The 17,413-nt window shown below is 39.9% G+C and overlaps 1 protein-coding gene across 1 annotated transcript in view; it reads left to right on the top strand.

Annotated features, from left to right (window-relative positions):
* Vapa (VAMP associated protein A) overlaps positions 1-16,457 on the top strand; it is a 30,889-nt gene extending 14,432 nt beyond the window's left edge. Inside the window, exons 2-6 of the mRNA XM_032901718.1 lie at positions 3,270-3,422; positions 4,732-4,835; positions 5,570-5,650; positions 14,194-14,367; positions 15,675-16,457. Of these exons, the coding sequence (XP_032757609.1) occupies positions 3,270-3,422; positions 4,732-4,835; positions 5,570-5,650; positions 14,194-14,367; positions 15,675-15,833 (671 nt within the window). The 3' untranslated portion in view covers positions 15,834-16,457. The remainder of the gene's footprint in view (positions 1-3,269; positions 3,423-4,731; positions 4,836-5,569; positions 5,651-14,193; positions 14,368-15,674) is intronic.
* Positions 16,458-17,413: the final 956 nt, after the last annotated feature.

Raw genomic sequence — 17,413 nt, 5'->3', positions numbered from 1 at the left:
TCGTGTGTATTTATGGAAATAAGTACAGTTGAGGCTCTGGAGTCAGACCTGGTTTTCTTTTACTGTTTTTGTAGACAAGGTCTTTTACACAGTCCTGACTGTCCAGAAACCACTGAGTTCAGGCCAGCCCTGAATTCAGATCCTGCCTCCTGAGTGCTGGCATTAAAGAACCAGTGCGCCAGCTTAGGAAACTGTTTAGCTAGTTTAAGTTAACTCGGCAAAACCTGTGCAGAGATAGTAAATAGCAATGACTTTTATTTATGTATTCACATAGGGATATCCAGCTCTCTTTAGGATTCCTACCTTTTATATTCAAAGTACAGTAAAGGTATAGTATGATCAAAGAGTAAAGCTGTAAGACTAGAATGATTTATGAAGAAAAAGAGTTTCACTTGAGCATGTATACTTTCATCATTTCTTGTTTAAAAATGTTAGCTATATTTCTGGTATATGGTAATTCAACAAATAATGTATTGAGTAGCACAAGGACTCAAAGCTTGTTAACTTCTCCACTTCAGTCAGGCAGGAATGAATTTACTATTTCTTTGGGAGTTTGTGGTGTGAGAGAATGAATGGGACAAGGCATACATAGAGTAGGAAAAATGGGAAACACCATGGAATACATATGGATTATGTTTCATGAATTGTGTGGACAGCCAGGATTCCTTTAAAGAGGTATTCTTTGGTATTGAATGTTGTGCTATTACATGGAAGCCACTAACATAGTCTGTACCATAGTGAAGAGCTGAGAGACTTGTCAGCAACTGTGAAAAGAGTGCAATTTCATGGATGTTAGAACACTTGCAAATGTCTGAATTGAAGTAAAAGGATTACTTTGTTATTCATGACTCTGCAAGAGCTTCTGTAATTGTGTTTTTCCTTGGTCACCTTCGGTTCCAAGATGGATGACAAAGGGCTTCAAATTGGAGCTATCCATAGAGCAGGGAAACCCTGAGCTTAGAGAACTTTAATCTTTCATGGTGTGCTGCACAGAAATTTACCTGACCTTTGTTGCAGAGTATGGGGCAGTAATTGTACCTGATCTGGTCCTCAGGAAGGAGGCATTATCTTAAAGGACTATTTTCTGCTTAACACATCCCTGAAAGGAGAGGAATACAGGTAGAAATGCTAGACTCATGAAGCCTTGTGCCCAAAGGGTTAGGTAGGAAATGTCTGAAAGAGCCCAGCCTTAATAAAATGAGATCGGAGTGTGCAGGTGAATGTTCTTTATGAGGAGTGTCGTCGTGAAGGACAAAACAAGCTGCTTTCTCCCCTGCCTGATTCTCTCTGTAGCTCAGCTTAGCTTGACAATTGAAGAAAGTTTTATCATCAGTAATTCATATCATTGAGGATGGGTGGGGTGTGTATGTTTGTATGTGTCTGTCTGTCTGTCTCTGTGTCTGTCTGTTGGTAGGGTGATAACAGCTACCATAACAGCCTTATTAGCTTTTATGAATTCAGTGTTAGGATTTGTGGATTATGCCTGTGCGTGCTTGATATATTATTTTATCTTTGCATCTTTATATTTAGAATATATAATCCCTATTGGATAATATATTAAGTACTCTTTAAAACACATACAGTTCTTAGGAGAATTGATTAAAAATGTCATAAAGCCCAGTTACTGTTATGATCTGTGGGCACTGCCACTATTAAGGAGGGGACTTCCTGTTTCGCTGGTTTCAGATGTATTTATTTCTTCTCTTATGCTGTGTATATGGGAGGTGAAGTGGACAGGTTTGGGGGAGGGGAATCCTCCCCTTTATCTTCATGAGTTATAGAGATGTTAAATTATCTGCTGATCAGAAACAAGCAATTGGGGAGCAGCAAAGGGTGTAAGATTGTCCACAGAGCCAGTGAGTAGCTTATAATGAAACGAGCACTTCAAGTACCAGTACTATTTCTCAGGCTTGAACTGAGCAGTTTTTAAATTTCCCCACTTCTGTGCAGTAGTTTTTCTCCTGGTAAGCATTAGGCACACGTGTGTGTTTGTCTTATGCAGTCTGTCTTTACTTTCCTGAAAGTCTTTGTCTCAGACAGTACCAACACTCAAACTTTATTGCACATAGTTGGTGAATTTCTAAATCCAGATTTCAAAGTATGACTGTTGCAAAATTTAAAAAAACATAATTTTTGTTTATGATTCAAATAAATAGGTCAGAAGGTGACTCTGGTTCAGGGTGCTTGCAGCCCTGCTGGAAGATAGTTCAATCCTTTGAACCAATGTGGTAGGAGAGCATTGACTGCTGACCATGCTGCACATGTGGACATAGAGTCTGAGTAACACAGACAAATAAATGAATGAAAAGGATTAGATAAAATAGGACGGTTTTTATAATGTCTTTTCCTCCAGGCTTCTAGAAGACTTCTTCTCTTTTCCGTGCTGGTGGTTGAATGTAGGCCTATAGCCATCCAACAGTCTGTTTGCATCATCAGCATCATTCCTTTGACAAACACAAAGCAAGAGCATAAAATAGATTTTAAAAAGACGATTTCAAACCATTAAAAGACCATTAAAAACGATTAAAAGTGCCTTCAAAATCAACAAGAAATTCTTGCTGCGCAAACTAGACTGTATAATCTGTCTTGGCTTTTCAGCCAAAACCAAATAGGTTTATCTTTACGTCTCACAGCCCGTTTACAAACAGCGAGGATATCCTGGTTAAGTAGAGCTGGATCGGCTTTTTGAATTCTATTTTTGTCGTTTTATTGAGTACAAAAGTAAAGCTTTAAGACAAGACTTTGCATTTAGATAGAGCATAGAACATCGTACTTATAACACACGTGAGTGAATGGATTGAATGAATTGAGGCAGTGAGTACTGTCAGGGTTTGGTTTTGTATGGCCTTGTGAGCTCAAAGATCAGCACTGGTGAAGACCACTGGGGAACTGTCAGTCATGTGATGTGGTAGGAACACGAGTACAGTTTTGGCTGACAGGATGGCTCATTGGATGGAGATGCTTGTTGCCAAGCCTGAGGGATGGAGTTTGGTTTCTGGACCCCACATAATGAAAGGAGAACACTGTTTCTAAAAAGTTTCTTCTGATCTCCGTGTAGATAACCGTGACACACATGTGTTCATACGTGCAACACACAAGCAATAATAACTAAATGTAACCAAAATTAAAGAACTAAAATCATAGTTACTTTGTGGATGAAATCACCAAAAGTTGAAAAAAATTGGGATTGAGATTATATTAATTTAATCATGAATTAATGCTTTTGTGAATCCAGTTAATTTTCTTTTCCTCTGCCCCTTACCTTACAGGCCCCTTCACAGATGTAGTCACTACAAATCTTAAATTGCAGAATCCATCGGACAGAAAAGTGTGTTTCAAAGTGAAGACCACAGCGCCCCGCCGGTACTGCGTGCGGCCCAACAGTGGGGTTATTGACCCAGGGTCAATCGTGACTGTCTCAGGTAGCAGTTATGTCCTACACTAATGCAGTTTTGAATATTGATATTTTTATCTGTTTATTGTTTGCCTTCAGTTTTTGTCTAAAGGTTTTCCTTGGGTATCTGCCATACAAAATTTTACTGAAACTTTCCTACTCTGAGCTTGTGTGTGGGTGTGATTAGTTACTGTCAGTCTGAAGCATCATCTAGTGTCTGTTTCCATAACTGTCTTTCCACCGTAGTCTGTATTCTTACTCATCTTTGAAATGCCACTGTTTTGTGATTGAATCATGTTCTGTACATCCACAGAAGTGTTTTGAGGCCTTTGCTTAAAAAAATGTTTGCCTGTTTTGGGCCTACTGATAAAATCAGATGTGTTTTTATTCCTTTTGGTGTAAATGCCAATGTCTTGTCTTGAAAACCGCACTTCTCACTCATTCCCTTGTGTATTGCTTACAGTAGTTCCTTCTACACACATCATATATTCCTGCCGTGGGATCTGCTGGTGAAAGGTTCCTTCCTTCCTTTCTCAGACAGCCCTTCTAAAGAGACAGTACTGCACAACACCATAGACTGCAGGTCTGCCTGTGTGGCTCCGTGTACCTTCTGACTGTGGGAGAGGAGACCCTCTCTGCACTCGCACAGAGACTTCATTACCTTCTTTTTTAATCAGTATTTTCCAACTCCTGCATTTGTTAATTACAAAGGGGGCAGGAAAAACAAATGGGTTATGCCAATATAGATCATGGATTAGAAATGCATGTATTAAAATCCTTGGTGACCACTGATATTACTCTTAAATTTTAAGATGACTACAACTTTTATTTTCAAGCTTAAAGGACATTAAAATAGCAAGAAGTAGAACCTGACTGTAAATGCATCCCATAGACATTCTTAGTAATTGCTGATGTGTATTCTTTATGATCTCATTTTGGATTTATGTAACATAAATTTAGCATGCCAATTGAACCCCTGGAGCCTGAAAACTTGTTACAGATTACTCCGCTCCGGAGGCATAAAAGTGAATGCTAATGGGATCTCGTAATAAAGTCTAATTGTCAAGGAGTTAATGATTTTCTTTGTTTTCTTAAAATTAGATTTAAACAAATGAACACATTCTATGTAATTGTTTAAAATCCAGTTTAAAAATGGGTTATATTAAAAGTGTTTCAGTTATCCAAATTAGAATCAGCAGAAAATGAATTTACTAATAATTGAAAGTTATAACGTGGCTTGTGCATCTTGAGACTACTACGTTTGAGTTTGAACCCATCTTGCTATTAAGCTTGTGTGTTGCTGTGGTGGTGATCATGTGCTCTCTCTCTTTGTTTAGTAATGCTGCAGCCCTTTGACTATGATCCGAACGAAAAGAGTAAACATAAGTTCATGGTACAGACAATTTTTGCTCCACCAAACATTTCAGATATGGAAGCTGTGGTAAGTGTAGAAGTTGTACAGAAATTATTTTTGGAGCTGTGGTTTAAATTTGTTTTGTTTAGCTCTCAACAATCCTGACTTCCTTGCTAAAAATTAATTATCAGAACAAAATTAAAATTTAAACAATTAAAAACCTTGTAGTTTTTGATCCCTCTCCCCTCCCAACCTCCCCCCCTCCAAAAAAAAAAAAAAAAGGAAGACATGATTTGCCTGTTCTGGAACTTTGTAGACCAAGGCTGACTTTGAACTTAAGAGAGATCCTCTTGCCTCTGCGTCTTCCATCACAGAGCTAGAAGGCATGCACGGCCCACCAGGCCTGAAATACTGTTCCTTGGGAACCATTTAGAAACACTAAGGTGAAGAAGACTCGTGTGTGTTGCCTTCCATTGCATTCTGTGGGTCAGAGGTCAGCTGGGTCAGGCTGGCCTTCCAGTCTGTCTACCACACAGTGTGGCTCCTAGGATGGACTCAGGCCACCAGGGTGGCAGCAGTGCCCTTGCCTTCCTGGGCCCAGTGTCAGTGTGGCTTTAATTGATGGTGATGGCAGAGGCACTGGTACATGATTGTAGGTGACCTGCAGTCAACTCCAGCCAGCAGCAGCCGAGCAGTTGCTTCCTGACGGGGCCGTTGTCTAAGCCACCGTTCCCAGGCTTCAGTTGTCCCCTCTGGTGAGACCTGAGTGCCACATGCTCTCTTTTCTCATCTTTGGATTTTTGTTTTGTTTTTCCTTTTAGTGGAAAGAGGCAAAACCTGACGAACTAATGGATTCTAAACTGAGATGTGTATTTGAGATGCCGAATGAAAACGATAAGCTGGTGAGTAAGAAAGAAACCTCGGTTGGTCATCAGCCTCTGACACTGGGCTTGTAGTGCCTGGTCATTTTATGAGACGTAAAAAGCTTGATAATGCTATTTCCAATTTATGATATTTTGTTTGCCCAAGAAGAAGTAAATATTACAGGGTAGGTCCAAATTACAGTGTGGAAAGAATTTCTGAGAATGCTCTCAAATTTTGACAACTGAAATCATGTCTTTATCCTTTTTCTTAAAGAATAAGACATGCATATGCAGATACAGCTATAAAATCAGGGCTTCTTTTTGGGTAATCATCAATATTCTTGGACTAAAATATATAATTTACAGGGATAAGTCATCTTCCCCCCAGTTTAGCCTTTGCCAAAGACTTTGCATATTTTTGTCTTCTGATCAAAATCAATTTTATTTTTTAAAATAATTGCTTATTGATTAGCATTAAGCAACTACATATTTGGGGGGGCTGAAGGATAGATATGTTTTTGTAGCAGACCAGTGGCCTGTGCTCTATATAATATAAATTAAAAATTTTTTAAAAGTATTTTATTTTATGTGTATGGTTGCTTTGCCTTCATGTATATCTGTGCTTGTGTGGTGCCCTCAGAGACCAGAGAGGGCATAGGTTTCTCTGGAACATCTGGAGTTACAAATGCTTTTGAATTGCCATGGGTGGGTGCTGGCAATGGAACCCCAGGCCTTGTGGAAGAAGAGTAGCCATCTCTCCAAAACCAAGGATTTTTCATTTTTTCTGTGGGAGGGACTATAGAACAAAGTTTTTGTGTGGATTGAAATGTATAAAATACTGTGGGTAAATGTAATTGGTATAATTTGGTTATAGTCTGGTATGACTCTTGCTTTGATCTGGTAACTTGTTTGCTCTATTCAGAGTAAACTATATTTCTTGATAAGAAAGCTGAAATAAAAATGCTCATAAACGTTAGTTAGGTATTGACCAGTAAATGACTTAAGTTTTCAACACATCCTTTTAAAGTGAATTGGAACCATAATTGCCAGAGTAAAAAGTGCAGTGTTTAGACTTTATATGTTAGTTTCCCTGTTCATCTGTGCTGGCTCCAAAGATAATAGCTTCCATTGCTTTTTGTATTTAACAACCAAAGATAAGTTTATCTTGATTGACATTACTGTAAAAATGATTTGGGGATATTAATAATAATAGTAGTAGTTATTATTACTATTACTACTACTTTTGTTTTTTAAGACAGAGTTTCTCTGTATAACCCTGGGTGACTTGGAACTCACTCTGTAGATCAGGCTGGCCTCAAATTGAGATCTGCATTGCCTCTGTCTCCTAACTGGGATTACCACCAGTCAGGCTTAGTCCCTACATTCTTCTTAGATTGGCTTATTAGACCTTTCAAGTTGGCTCTTAGCACTTAAACCAAGTAATCATTAGTGACCTTTCATTTTTAACATTTTTATTATATATATTAGCTATACATAATAGGTTTCACTGTTATTTTCATATATCTACATAATCTAATTTGATCGTGTTCAATGCCCAATGCCCTCTTTTTTCTTTTGCCCCCTCATGGATTCCTTTCCTTTTTCTGACTGGCCTTACTGCTACTCAGATGCTTTTTGGATCAGGCTGTCACAGGAGAATTGTTCAGTTTTGTTTACATGGCTTTGTTCACCTCACTAGTGACAGTGAAGAGAAATACCTCTCCTCTCTCCATCAGCAGTAAGCTAGCATGAGTCTTTGGGGTGGGACGGGGCTCCGTGAGCTCCACATTCTTCTGACAGGGTTTGGGGAGCTCCTGTGCAGGTGTCGCAGCTGCTGCAAGTTGAAGAGTTGCCACATTGGTGACCTGCTGGGAAGTCAGAGCTGCACAGTGCATCCCATTCTTCAAGCATTTACCTCTTTTCAGTTTCCATTTTTCCTGGAGCTGTGGAGGGAAGCTGTCTGTCTTCTTTAGAGACTGACTGACAGTCATATCACCAGTGTGCTGACTGTTAGGAGCCTCTGTAGTCACCAGTGACCTAAGAGCTTCCAGCTCATTTCCAATTTCTCTTCACATATTATATGGCCAGGATTTTTCTAGGCTCAGACTTAAATCATTTCTTAAACACTGGAAGTGTGGCTTTGGCTGCTTATGTCTCTAATTCCAGTACTTTGGAAGCAGGAGGATTGCTGTGAGTTCCAGGTCAGCTTGTGCTGCAGGGTAGTAGTTAGGCCCTTTCTTATAAAAGCAAACAAAACTCTATAAAAGTCAGAGAAGCATTTCAGAGTGGCAGTGTGGGCACTGGATTGACAATGGCTTTTAAGGCTGTGTAATAGCAGATCCTTGTGTAGGCCTCCTGAAGTACTGTTACTATGCAGTTAAGCTTTTGTTTTGTCTTGTTCATCATTACTTGGAAGACAGGGTTTGTCTCTGGCCCAGGATGGTCTGTAACTCACTGTATGCGTAGGCTGCCCTCAAACTTGGGACAGTCCTCCTGTCTTGGCATCGTGAGAGCTTGTATTTCAGGAATAAGCCTTATGATAGTAGGTGGACATTTTTAAATGTGTGGAGTTTCCATTTCAAGATGAGACATGGTGAGGATGTAGGTTAGAGGGTAGGAGGCAGGTTTAGCATACAATACCCTGGGTTAAATGACAGGACAGCACCACCAAAGCTTCTGTGGTAGAGGCACCCTGGCCCGAAATCCCAGCAACTCCAGAGGAGGAAACTGGAGGACAGTTAACTTTTGGAGTGTTGTGAAATTTACTTTTGGAAATAGGGTTCTCTCTTCAAGCTCATTTTGCTGCTGGCACTCATCTGCAAAGTCTAAGAAATGTCAGTTATTGAAAAGTGTGCAGGAAACTGGAGAACTCTATGTAGAATTTGACCTTTTTTCCTACATGAATGTACATTGTGAACTAATTCTGGGATCAGTCTCATTAATAACCATCATTAATAACCATCACTTTGAATAGTTACTGGGTTTTTATGCCACAGTTACTTGAGAGTTCAAGTTTTTTGATATATTTAACTTGGAAAACTTAATGAAGGCAGTTCACAGTGGCTGTCGGCTCTTGGCACTTTGTTTCAGTATGGTAGAGAGGAGTCTGGGTTAGTTTAAACTCCCCCACCCACGCCCCAACTCTTCTGCCCTACTGTCTATTGGGGTACCCTGAACGAAATAATGAGGCATCTCACGCTGTCACACTGCACTGCTGGAGGATACTGACCTTTCCAGAGTGGTATTTGTTGTTTTGTATTCATGGTCCTGGAAGCAGTGAGAGAAACATGGTATTTTGTGATTTCTTAGAATTTTTGGAAGACACTATAAATTAAAATGTTTGAGGTTTTGGGATCATGTCATAAGGTAACAAGCAGTCAGCTTAAATACATAATGTTTTTAGTTCATGTTTTGGTTTGTCAGGATGAACAGGGAAACTCAAGCAGTTTAAACTTAGTTAAAAAGGAGACACCATTAATTTTTTCTAGACTGCAAAACTGAAACAGTGCAGTTGTTGAGCATCACATGCACTGTCGCTCTGAGTGCAGGTCCAGCAGGCATTTGTTTGCCTGGTACCAGAGTTGTCTACTGCAGAGCCTTTATGTGGACTCCTCATAAAGTGAAGTTCTGTACAACTTAGTTCTTCTTAGCTATTGTTTGCTTTAGATTACAAAATATTCAGTGTCCAGGTCCTGGGAGTTTTTACTTTATTTTGTTTTTGTTCTCTTGAGACAAGGGCTCTCTTAGGTAATTCTGGCTGTCCTGGCGCTCGCTATGGTAGGGTAGACTGGCCTTGCACTCACTGACATCTGCCTCTGCCTTTCTAGTGCTGGTATTAAAGGTGTGTGCCAGCCACCATCCCTGACTCACTTGCTTGTAGTGTTTTTTAAGGATGGAATGAGGCTTTTTGATATTTTACAGCCTATTCAATATGAATTCTTGTATGAAATTAGTATGAATTCAGTATCAATTGCTTGACATTTTCCAGATTAGTAAGACTAGTGTACTTACTGCATTGACCTACGTAAATAACATCAGAGAGTCTAGGCATAGTTTCTGCAAAAACTAACTTGCTTTAATGACAATGGCGCTGATTGGAGCAGAGGTTCAAGAGCCGTTTATAAAGGCATTTTATTTTTCAAAATACATGCTATTTTTGTTGAAACAAAATAGGGGATGTCTGTTAAATATTTTGTGCTCAACTTTTTGAGTTAACTAATTTTTACCTGTTAAGAGAATTTGAAAGGTAAGTAGAGAACTGTGGAATTGTGGTAGGCTAGCCAGAATATTTTATGAATTGTTGAATTTTTATTGACTTGGTGTGTTTGGGGGTTAACAGGGTCCTGAGTATAAAAGAGGCTTACATATCATTACCATTTTTTAACCTTAATAAGAAAATGTTCGTGTTAAGTGTTAGCAAAGGAAAGAGGATATGACACTATTTTTCAGTTAATGACATGTATTAGTTTGTTTTTTTTTTTTTTTTTTTTTTGTTTTTTTTGCCATAGAATTAGAGGAAGAACTAATTTTTTTAGGGCAGTCTGAATTTTGCCTATATTTAATTAATATATACATTTTATAGATGAAGATATGCAAATAGGACAGTCTAATTTTGTGTAGAAATATTTATGAAAAGCAAGTTCACAAATGTTTTATTTTTTTTTGCTTTGATGTTCTAATTCTGATGGGTTACTTATTTTTATAGAATAAGATATCAATATTTTACAGATTTAAGCTATTTCTTGTAGTCATTCCCAATATACAGGAGAAATCAGTTTGGTATGAATCTGAGAATATTTTTCCCATGCTACTCAGGGTAAAACTCTACCAGGGATCGCGTCAGCTGTCACCTCAGTGAGCAGCATCAGCAGTACAGTTGCAACACCTGCCAGTTATCACATGAAGAGTGATCCCAGGGAGCTAAAAGAGGTGAAGCAGGTTTGTCATAGGAGCTAACAGAAGTAGGAGACTACTAGTGTTAGTAAGTTACTGTACATACCTAAGCAGATGAGTAATATTGAGGATATTAATAAATAGTTGTTTCTGAGACAGGGTCTCACATAGCCCGGATTAGTCTCAGGTCAGAATATAGCCAAGGATGACCTTGAGTTCCTTATCTTCCTGCCCGCCCGCCCGCCTGCCCTTACAAATGCCGAGACCTGGTTCTATGCTGGGGGTAGACCCAGGGCTTCCTGTATGCAAGCCCTCTGCTGCTTCACCAGCCACACAATTAAAGTGTTAGACTGGACCTAAAATTACCAGGAGAACTCAAAAACCTGCATACAATCCTGTTCTGAAACAGTAGTCAGTAGAGTCACAGTGTTGAGCTGGACAGGAGTGCGAGCAGAATTAAGCTGATGTCGTTTGTCCTGTAAATGAGATTTAAAGAGCAAATACCGAAATGGAATTTGAATCTTGTGTGAATTAGCATCGCAGATACATAGTAAGTAGGAAAGGTGGCAAACACTGCTTTTCCACAAGCATTGTGCTTTAGGAAAGAAAAATAAAAGTGCTCTAACTGTCATCGTTACTTGGTCTTGATCACTGCACCGTCTCTAGCTCCCTCACACTAACTAATAAGACTTTAAAACACCTTAGCACCAGGGAGGCAGAGGCAGGTAGAGGGTTGTGAGTTTGAGGGCTAGCCTGGCTCATAGAGCTAGTTTCAGGCTAGCTGAGCTACATAGTGAGGGCCTATCTCAAACAAATGAGCCTTTTTAATCTAAATGTCTAACTGTTTGGCTTTATAATTTGGAATTACTTTCTTTTGGTGACCATGGGCCTAGAGAAATCATCCATTTGCTGTTAGGGTAGAAAGAAAAACTTTAGGAAGTCTTAATTTTTGAATATTTCAATTCATAGATTAAAAGTTTAATTCTGACGGCATAGACAGAGGTTTTGCCTTTAGCTGCACACCATCTTGGTGTATCGACTCCTTTACTCACTGTAGTGCTGAGACGTCCTTTGGCTCCTCTTTTAGAGCTTGCTGCAGTGTTTGCTCTGCCCCAGGTTTCACTTTTCCCTCATTTGCCCCCAACAAGGTTAGTGAAAGGGACTGCCAAGGGACGACTATGGTTCGGCCAAAGACTATGAACTAGCAGGTGTAGCATGCTGGCTTGCCTTGACACCCCGCTGTAGCTTACTCTGACTTGAGCTGTTAAAGCAGGGGGCTGCTCTTGTTGGTAAGAGTCACGCACCGGATGTTGAATCTGTTTGCTTGGTCCATGGTCCTAAGAACAGTCTCCTCTTTGTGGCTCAATCTGAAGTAACTAAAAAGAGCAGGCTGACTTCCTGCAGGCAGACCCACTAATGGAGGGCTCATCAGAAGCCCTTACACAGTCGCCTGTTGAGTGTCCCGCAGAAGACTCGGTTTTCCCTCTGGGTCTCCAGCTAAGCCAGAGGGTTTGTCTATACATTAGAGACCCAGAAGTTAGGTTTGTTTGTTTGTTTGTTTGTTTGTTTTTGCATTTGCTATGCTTTGTGCTACAGATTCCGAACAGCAGCCAGACTCATAACAAGAGTGAAGTGCTGAGTGATTGAATAATCTAGATTAGAATATTTAATGAAATATCGTGCCACTTGAAATAATTAAAAGGTAGAGAAAGCAGAGCGCACACCTGTATAGTGACGTGAATGCATAGTGACATGAATGCTGCCTTTTTATTTGTACTCCTGGGTCACTGAACCAAGGGCCTACACGTTGTGTAAAACACACATGAAAAGGTGCAGGAGGATAGTACGAATAGTCCTATCTGCCTGTGAGACAGATGCTGCGCTTAGGACTCTTCATCCTGAAGGGAATGTGTGTGAGGACTCCGGTTATCTCTTGTTAAATGTTGTCTCTTTACAGCGCGCTCTCTCTCTGTCTCTCTCTCTAAATTAGAAGTTTAGTTGTGCAGGATGGGATTTGAAAAATCAGTTTGAAGTGGATTTAATTATTGTCAAGGGAGAAAACTCAAAGTATTGTTAGCAAAATATGAAGTAAAGGTTTTTCTTTTAGAGGTGGGTTTGGTTGGGCATCAGACGATAAAGAACAATCACAAGAGAACTCAGAACAAACTGAAGTTAAGCAGCTCTTTAACTTTGAAGGATGTACCCTTCTCAGCTGGGAAAATGTGCTTGCAGGTCAGTCAAAGGTCACTGCGTGTCTTGCATTAGAACTCCTTGTTGCTTTTGTAAAGTACTGGGGGGGGGGGCTTCCTGAGAACCTGGTGTGGCTCATAGTTGGAGGCATGGGCAGCTGGTTGTCGGCTGCATCTGCAGGCGGGAAGAGTGAGTGCTGGTGCCCAGCTCCCTTCCTCACTCTAGTCGGGACCTACTCCCATTCACTCAGAGTGGCTTGTCTCACTTAGTACAGAGTTTCTAGACGTGCCCCGAGGTTTGTTTACAGTCCTGGGTGATTCTAGATCTGTCTAGTGGACAGTATTAACCATTACAGCTCAGTTGGCTGCCAGAATGGTTCTGTACAGCCCCTCTAATCCTGGTATAAATGACTACTTTGGGATATCATAAAATTTACTCTTGTAAATATCTTGATTAGCACTTATTACCTGGATTAAAGGTTGCCTATTTCATTTTATTTTTTGGTTTTCTGTAGCAAACCCAAGGTCTCCTGCTTGCTGTCAAATTTTATATTGACTTAAACTCTCAAGCCTTCTAAAAATTTTTAACAATTAAAAATCTATCTAAATTGAAAAGGATTACTTTAAATTGATGCTGTGGTGGCATAAAGATGTTGGATTTTAAGGATAATTGAAACAGTTTAGATCACAGGCTTAGAAATAATGTTAGTGTTGCCACAGGTGTGCAAATGCTTATGGTGTTGGGAAAAAGGAAGAATTTGGACCTTACAGTTTTGAAAGCTGTCTTAACCTACCACTTAAATAGAAAACTACAACGAATCACACGAATTGGACAGTCTTACAGTTTGAGTAATCATCTGTGTTTATGACCACAGATAGCTTCCCACTGTAGTGATGTGTTTATTGTTTCCCTTCCAGTGTTTGTACCTTCTAGTACTGTATTCCATTAATAGGCATTAGATTGTTTTTGACTGTATGTCCTTAGGTAGTTATAAATTTATTGGAATGATTGTGAGGTGTTCCTGTACCTTCCAGTTACCTAAGCCTCATTTGAGTGCAGAATCAGACCCATACACAACCTGTCCATTACACATGACCTGGAGCGTCTCACTCAACCTATCTCCCTTCACTGACTGCTCTTGACCAAAGTGTGTGTCTAGGGGTGAATACAAAGAGAAGTGACTCTTCTTCCACTTGAAATCTGGAGTAAAGGGTGTAAAGGATGAGTTATTGCGACCCCTTAAGTGTCATGGTAAGGTCAGTGTCAGGGCTGTGGAGTAGAGGGAGTGCAGTGCTTCCTGTGGTTAACTGCTAGTGTTTATTGACATGCTCCCCTGAAAATCCTCTACAGATGGTCATATTTGCTACCTAATAAATCTTAATTCATTGAAACCTGTCATATTTTCATAATATTTTTAGAAAAGATGTAGAACTTAGATTTTTATTAGTTAAAAATCTGTACCTTTTTTGCTTAAAGATTCCCTTATCTTTGAAATACAGAACGACATGGAACCTAGCAAAGCTGTCCCACTGAATGCATCCAAGCAAGATGGACCCCTGCCAAAACCACATAGTGTTTCACTCAATGACACGGAGACAAGGAAACTGATGGAAGAGTGCAAGCGACTTCAGGGAGAAATGATGAAGCTCTCAGAAGAAAACCGACACCTGAGAGTGAGTTGTTGGTTGAAAATGAGGTGACTGGATGAGGTGTGAGGAGTGTGCTGGTGTCCTTCAGCCTCTCTGTGTTCATAGTTAGTCCTGTTGCTGGTTATTGAACTCGTTTGACTGTTCTTAGTACTTGGAACTAGTTAGTACAAGATTAAAGAAATGAAGTTTCTGAAATCTGGTAATGGAAATAAAATGGCCAGGTATCTTTAGTTAGTGGTCTAAGATTTTTTTTTTGACATTTGATAGGATTAAATGCACCTGCCTAACGAATGGCCTAGCCTAGCTTAACACATTAGCATTGCTAATTAGCACCAGAGTTTGGGCATCCTCTGAGAGGATCAAAGCACATGTCACTAGCCTGGGGAAGATGAGGACTCGGGACAGCTATAATGACGTGTGTCACTTCACACATTCCTAATGTTAGAGCAGTAAGTTAAACCGTAATGAAGCTGGGGTGCTGGTTGAGGAATGGTGTGAGGATAGAATGGTTGATACTGAGGGAGTAAACATTCTCTAGTTTCTTAGGTTGTATGAACAGCACCTGATAAAGTTAAGAGGTATATGTAATTTCCCCAGGACCAGGTGACACATACTATCATAACAACCACTTGCTTGAGAAACTGTTGCTTTCCTAGGAGAAGCCAAAGCAGTCACATCTCCTAAAATCATAGGACTATCAGAAACTTAAACTTAGTGCTGTGTGAAACCGTTTTAGTGAGAAGGGGGCAGCTCATTCTTTTACATGGAAGCAAATAAGGTACTTTAACACAAAGGAGAAATTTCCAGTCTGGGCAGGGGCTTCAGAGGGTTCCCGTATGTGGTCTACATTAGTCTATGCTCCATGGTGACCCCCTTATGTATGTTCCTTGGTTTTGCTCTGCACATATCAAGACTATGAAAATGATTCCTCCTGTGTCTGCCATGTGGCTTTTGACGTCGTTGAGTATAGGGTGCATTGATAGCCTCTGGCCCATGGCTGTGGCCAATTAAAAATGCCGTGGAGCTTAGTGGAGTGAGTGCACATGTTCTGTCGGAACACATTTCTCAGTTTGTGTTTTAACAGTCATTGTTATTGCAGTGTAATTCATATCACATGAACGCTTTTGATTGTCTTGGCGGATTTATAGAATTATTCAGTAGTTGCTTTAATCCAGTTTTAGAGTTTTTCCTAATTCCACAGGTGCCCAAGGTAGATGGGAATTTATTCTTGCCCCTATTCCTAGCCCTCCACGCTCTTTATGAACTGTTAGCCCCGCCACTCACCTGTGTGTGCTGTTGCTTAAAATCTTTGTTTTCTGTGTTTCCCCCAGGATGAAGGCCTACGGCTCAGAAAGGTAGCACATTCGGATAAACCTGGATCCACCTCAGCCGTGTCCTTCAGAGATAATGTCACCAGTCCTCTTCCTTCTCTTCTGGTTGTAATTGCAGCCATTTTCATTGGATTCTTTCTAGGGAAATTCATCTTGTAGAGTGAAGCATGCAGAGTGCTGTTTCTTTTTTCTTTTCTCTCGACCAGAAAAAGATTTGTTTACCTACCACTTCATTGGTAGTATGGCCCGCGGTGACCATGGCCCGCGGTGACCATTTTTTTTTGTGTGTACAGCGTCATATAGGCTTTGCCTTTAATGATCTCTTACGGTTAGAAAACACAATAAAAACAAACTGTTCGGCTACTGGACAAATTGTATATTACCAGATCATCACTAGCAGATGCCAGTCGCACACCCAGTCCTTTATGAAATTCATAATAAAGAATTGTTCTTTCTTTGTGGTTTTAATAAGAGTTCAAGAATTGTTCAGTCTTGTAAATGTTATTTTAATAATCCCTTTAAATTTTATCTGTTGCTGTTACCTCTTGAAATATGATTTATTTAGATTGCTAATCCCACTCATTCAGGAAATGCCAAGAGGTTTTCTGTGGGGGAAATGGTGCCTCTTACTGTGTAAATTTTCTCCTTTACCTTTGCTAATATCATGGCAGAATTTTCTTATCCCTTGTGAGGCAGTTTGTTGACTGAGTTTTTCATCCTTACAATCCTGTCCCATGGTATTTAACATAAAAAATAAAACTGTTAACAGATTCTTGCTCGACAGCTGGTTTGTGTCTGTCATGTCATTTGTGCTGGGTCGGGTAAGGGTGGGGTGGGTGAGGAAGTTCAATCTGCAGTGAACTAATTTTATTGGACTTTATTGATTTATCTGTTTGCTTGCTTTGCCTTGCTCTGGTTTTTCAAGATAGGGCTTCTCAGTGTAGCCTTGACTGTCCTGGAACTTACTCTGTAGTCCAGGCTGGCCTTGAACTCAGGTATCCGCCTGCCTCTGCCTTCTGAGCGTGAGGATTGAAGGTGCACACTCCTCCTGCCACCAGCCAGCAAAGGAGTGGGGCCTTGTGCACTGCACGCTTTTGTCCTGTGTGGGCTCTTCCTAGCCCCGTGGCTATGTGTAGTTTAGTCTTCAGGCTGCCTTAAGAAATGACAAGATTTAAAGCTAACGGGGATTTCGGAACATCTTAATTGAATTTATGAAATGTAACAGTGCTGTAATCGTGATGTCTCCTGCGTGCCAGCTGACTGAATCCTGTTCAGCTGACTCCATTCTTGCCAGGTTTTGTTTTTTTAAACTTTTCTCAAGGAAAACTTAATTCTCCTGTATTTCAAATACTCAGTACATTAAATAATTCTACTTTTTAATGTGTTTCTTAATAATAGCTAAAAAGAATTGTTTTTCTGTTGTGGAAATTAGTATTAGCAAAACTTGGGGATTTACTTTTTGAAAAACAAAACATTAGTTTTGCAAATCAGTGTTAGACGTGAAAATTACAGTTTGAACAGTCATTACGTATAGACTGATGTTTCCCTGTAGTCTGATGTCTTAGTTTATATCACTTGTACTGAGATAAACTTAGAAAGTACTGTTTTCAGCTGAGAATATAGTTTATCACCTACAGGTGAATTTGTGTTATCAAAACTAGGTTTTGATTTTGTAAGAATTGGACTCTGTTGGGGAAGAAACTGAGTTGAAGGTCTTACTGTGCATGAAGTGTGTTGCA

This window comes from Rattus rattus, chromosome 4 (assembly GCF_011064425.1).
Source record: "Rattus rattus isolate New Zealand chromosome 4, Rrattus_CSIRO_v1, whole genome shotgun sequence".
NCBI classification, from domain to species: Eukaryota; Metazoa; Chordata; class Mammalia; order Rodentia; family Muridae; genus Rattus; species Rattus rattus.
This window is presented reverse-complemented; position numbering and strand designations above follow the sequence as displayed.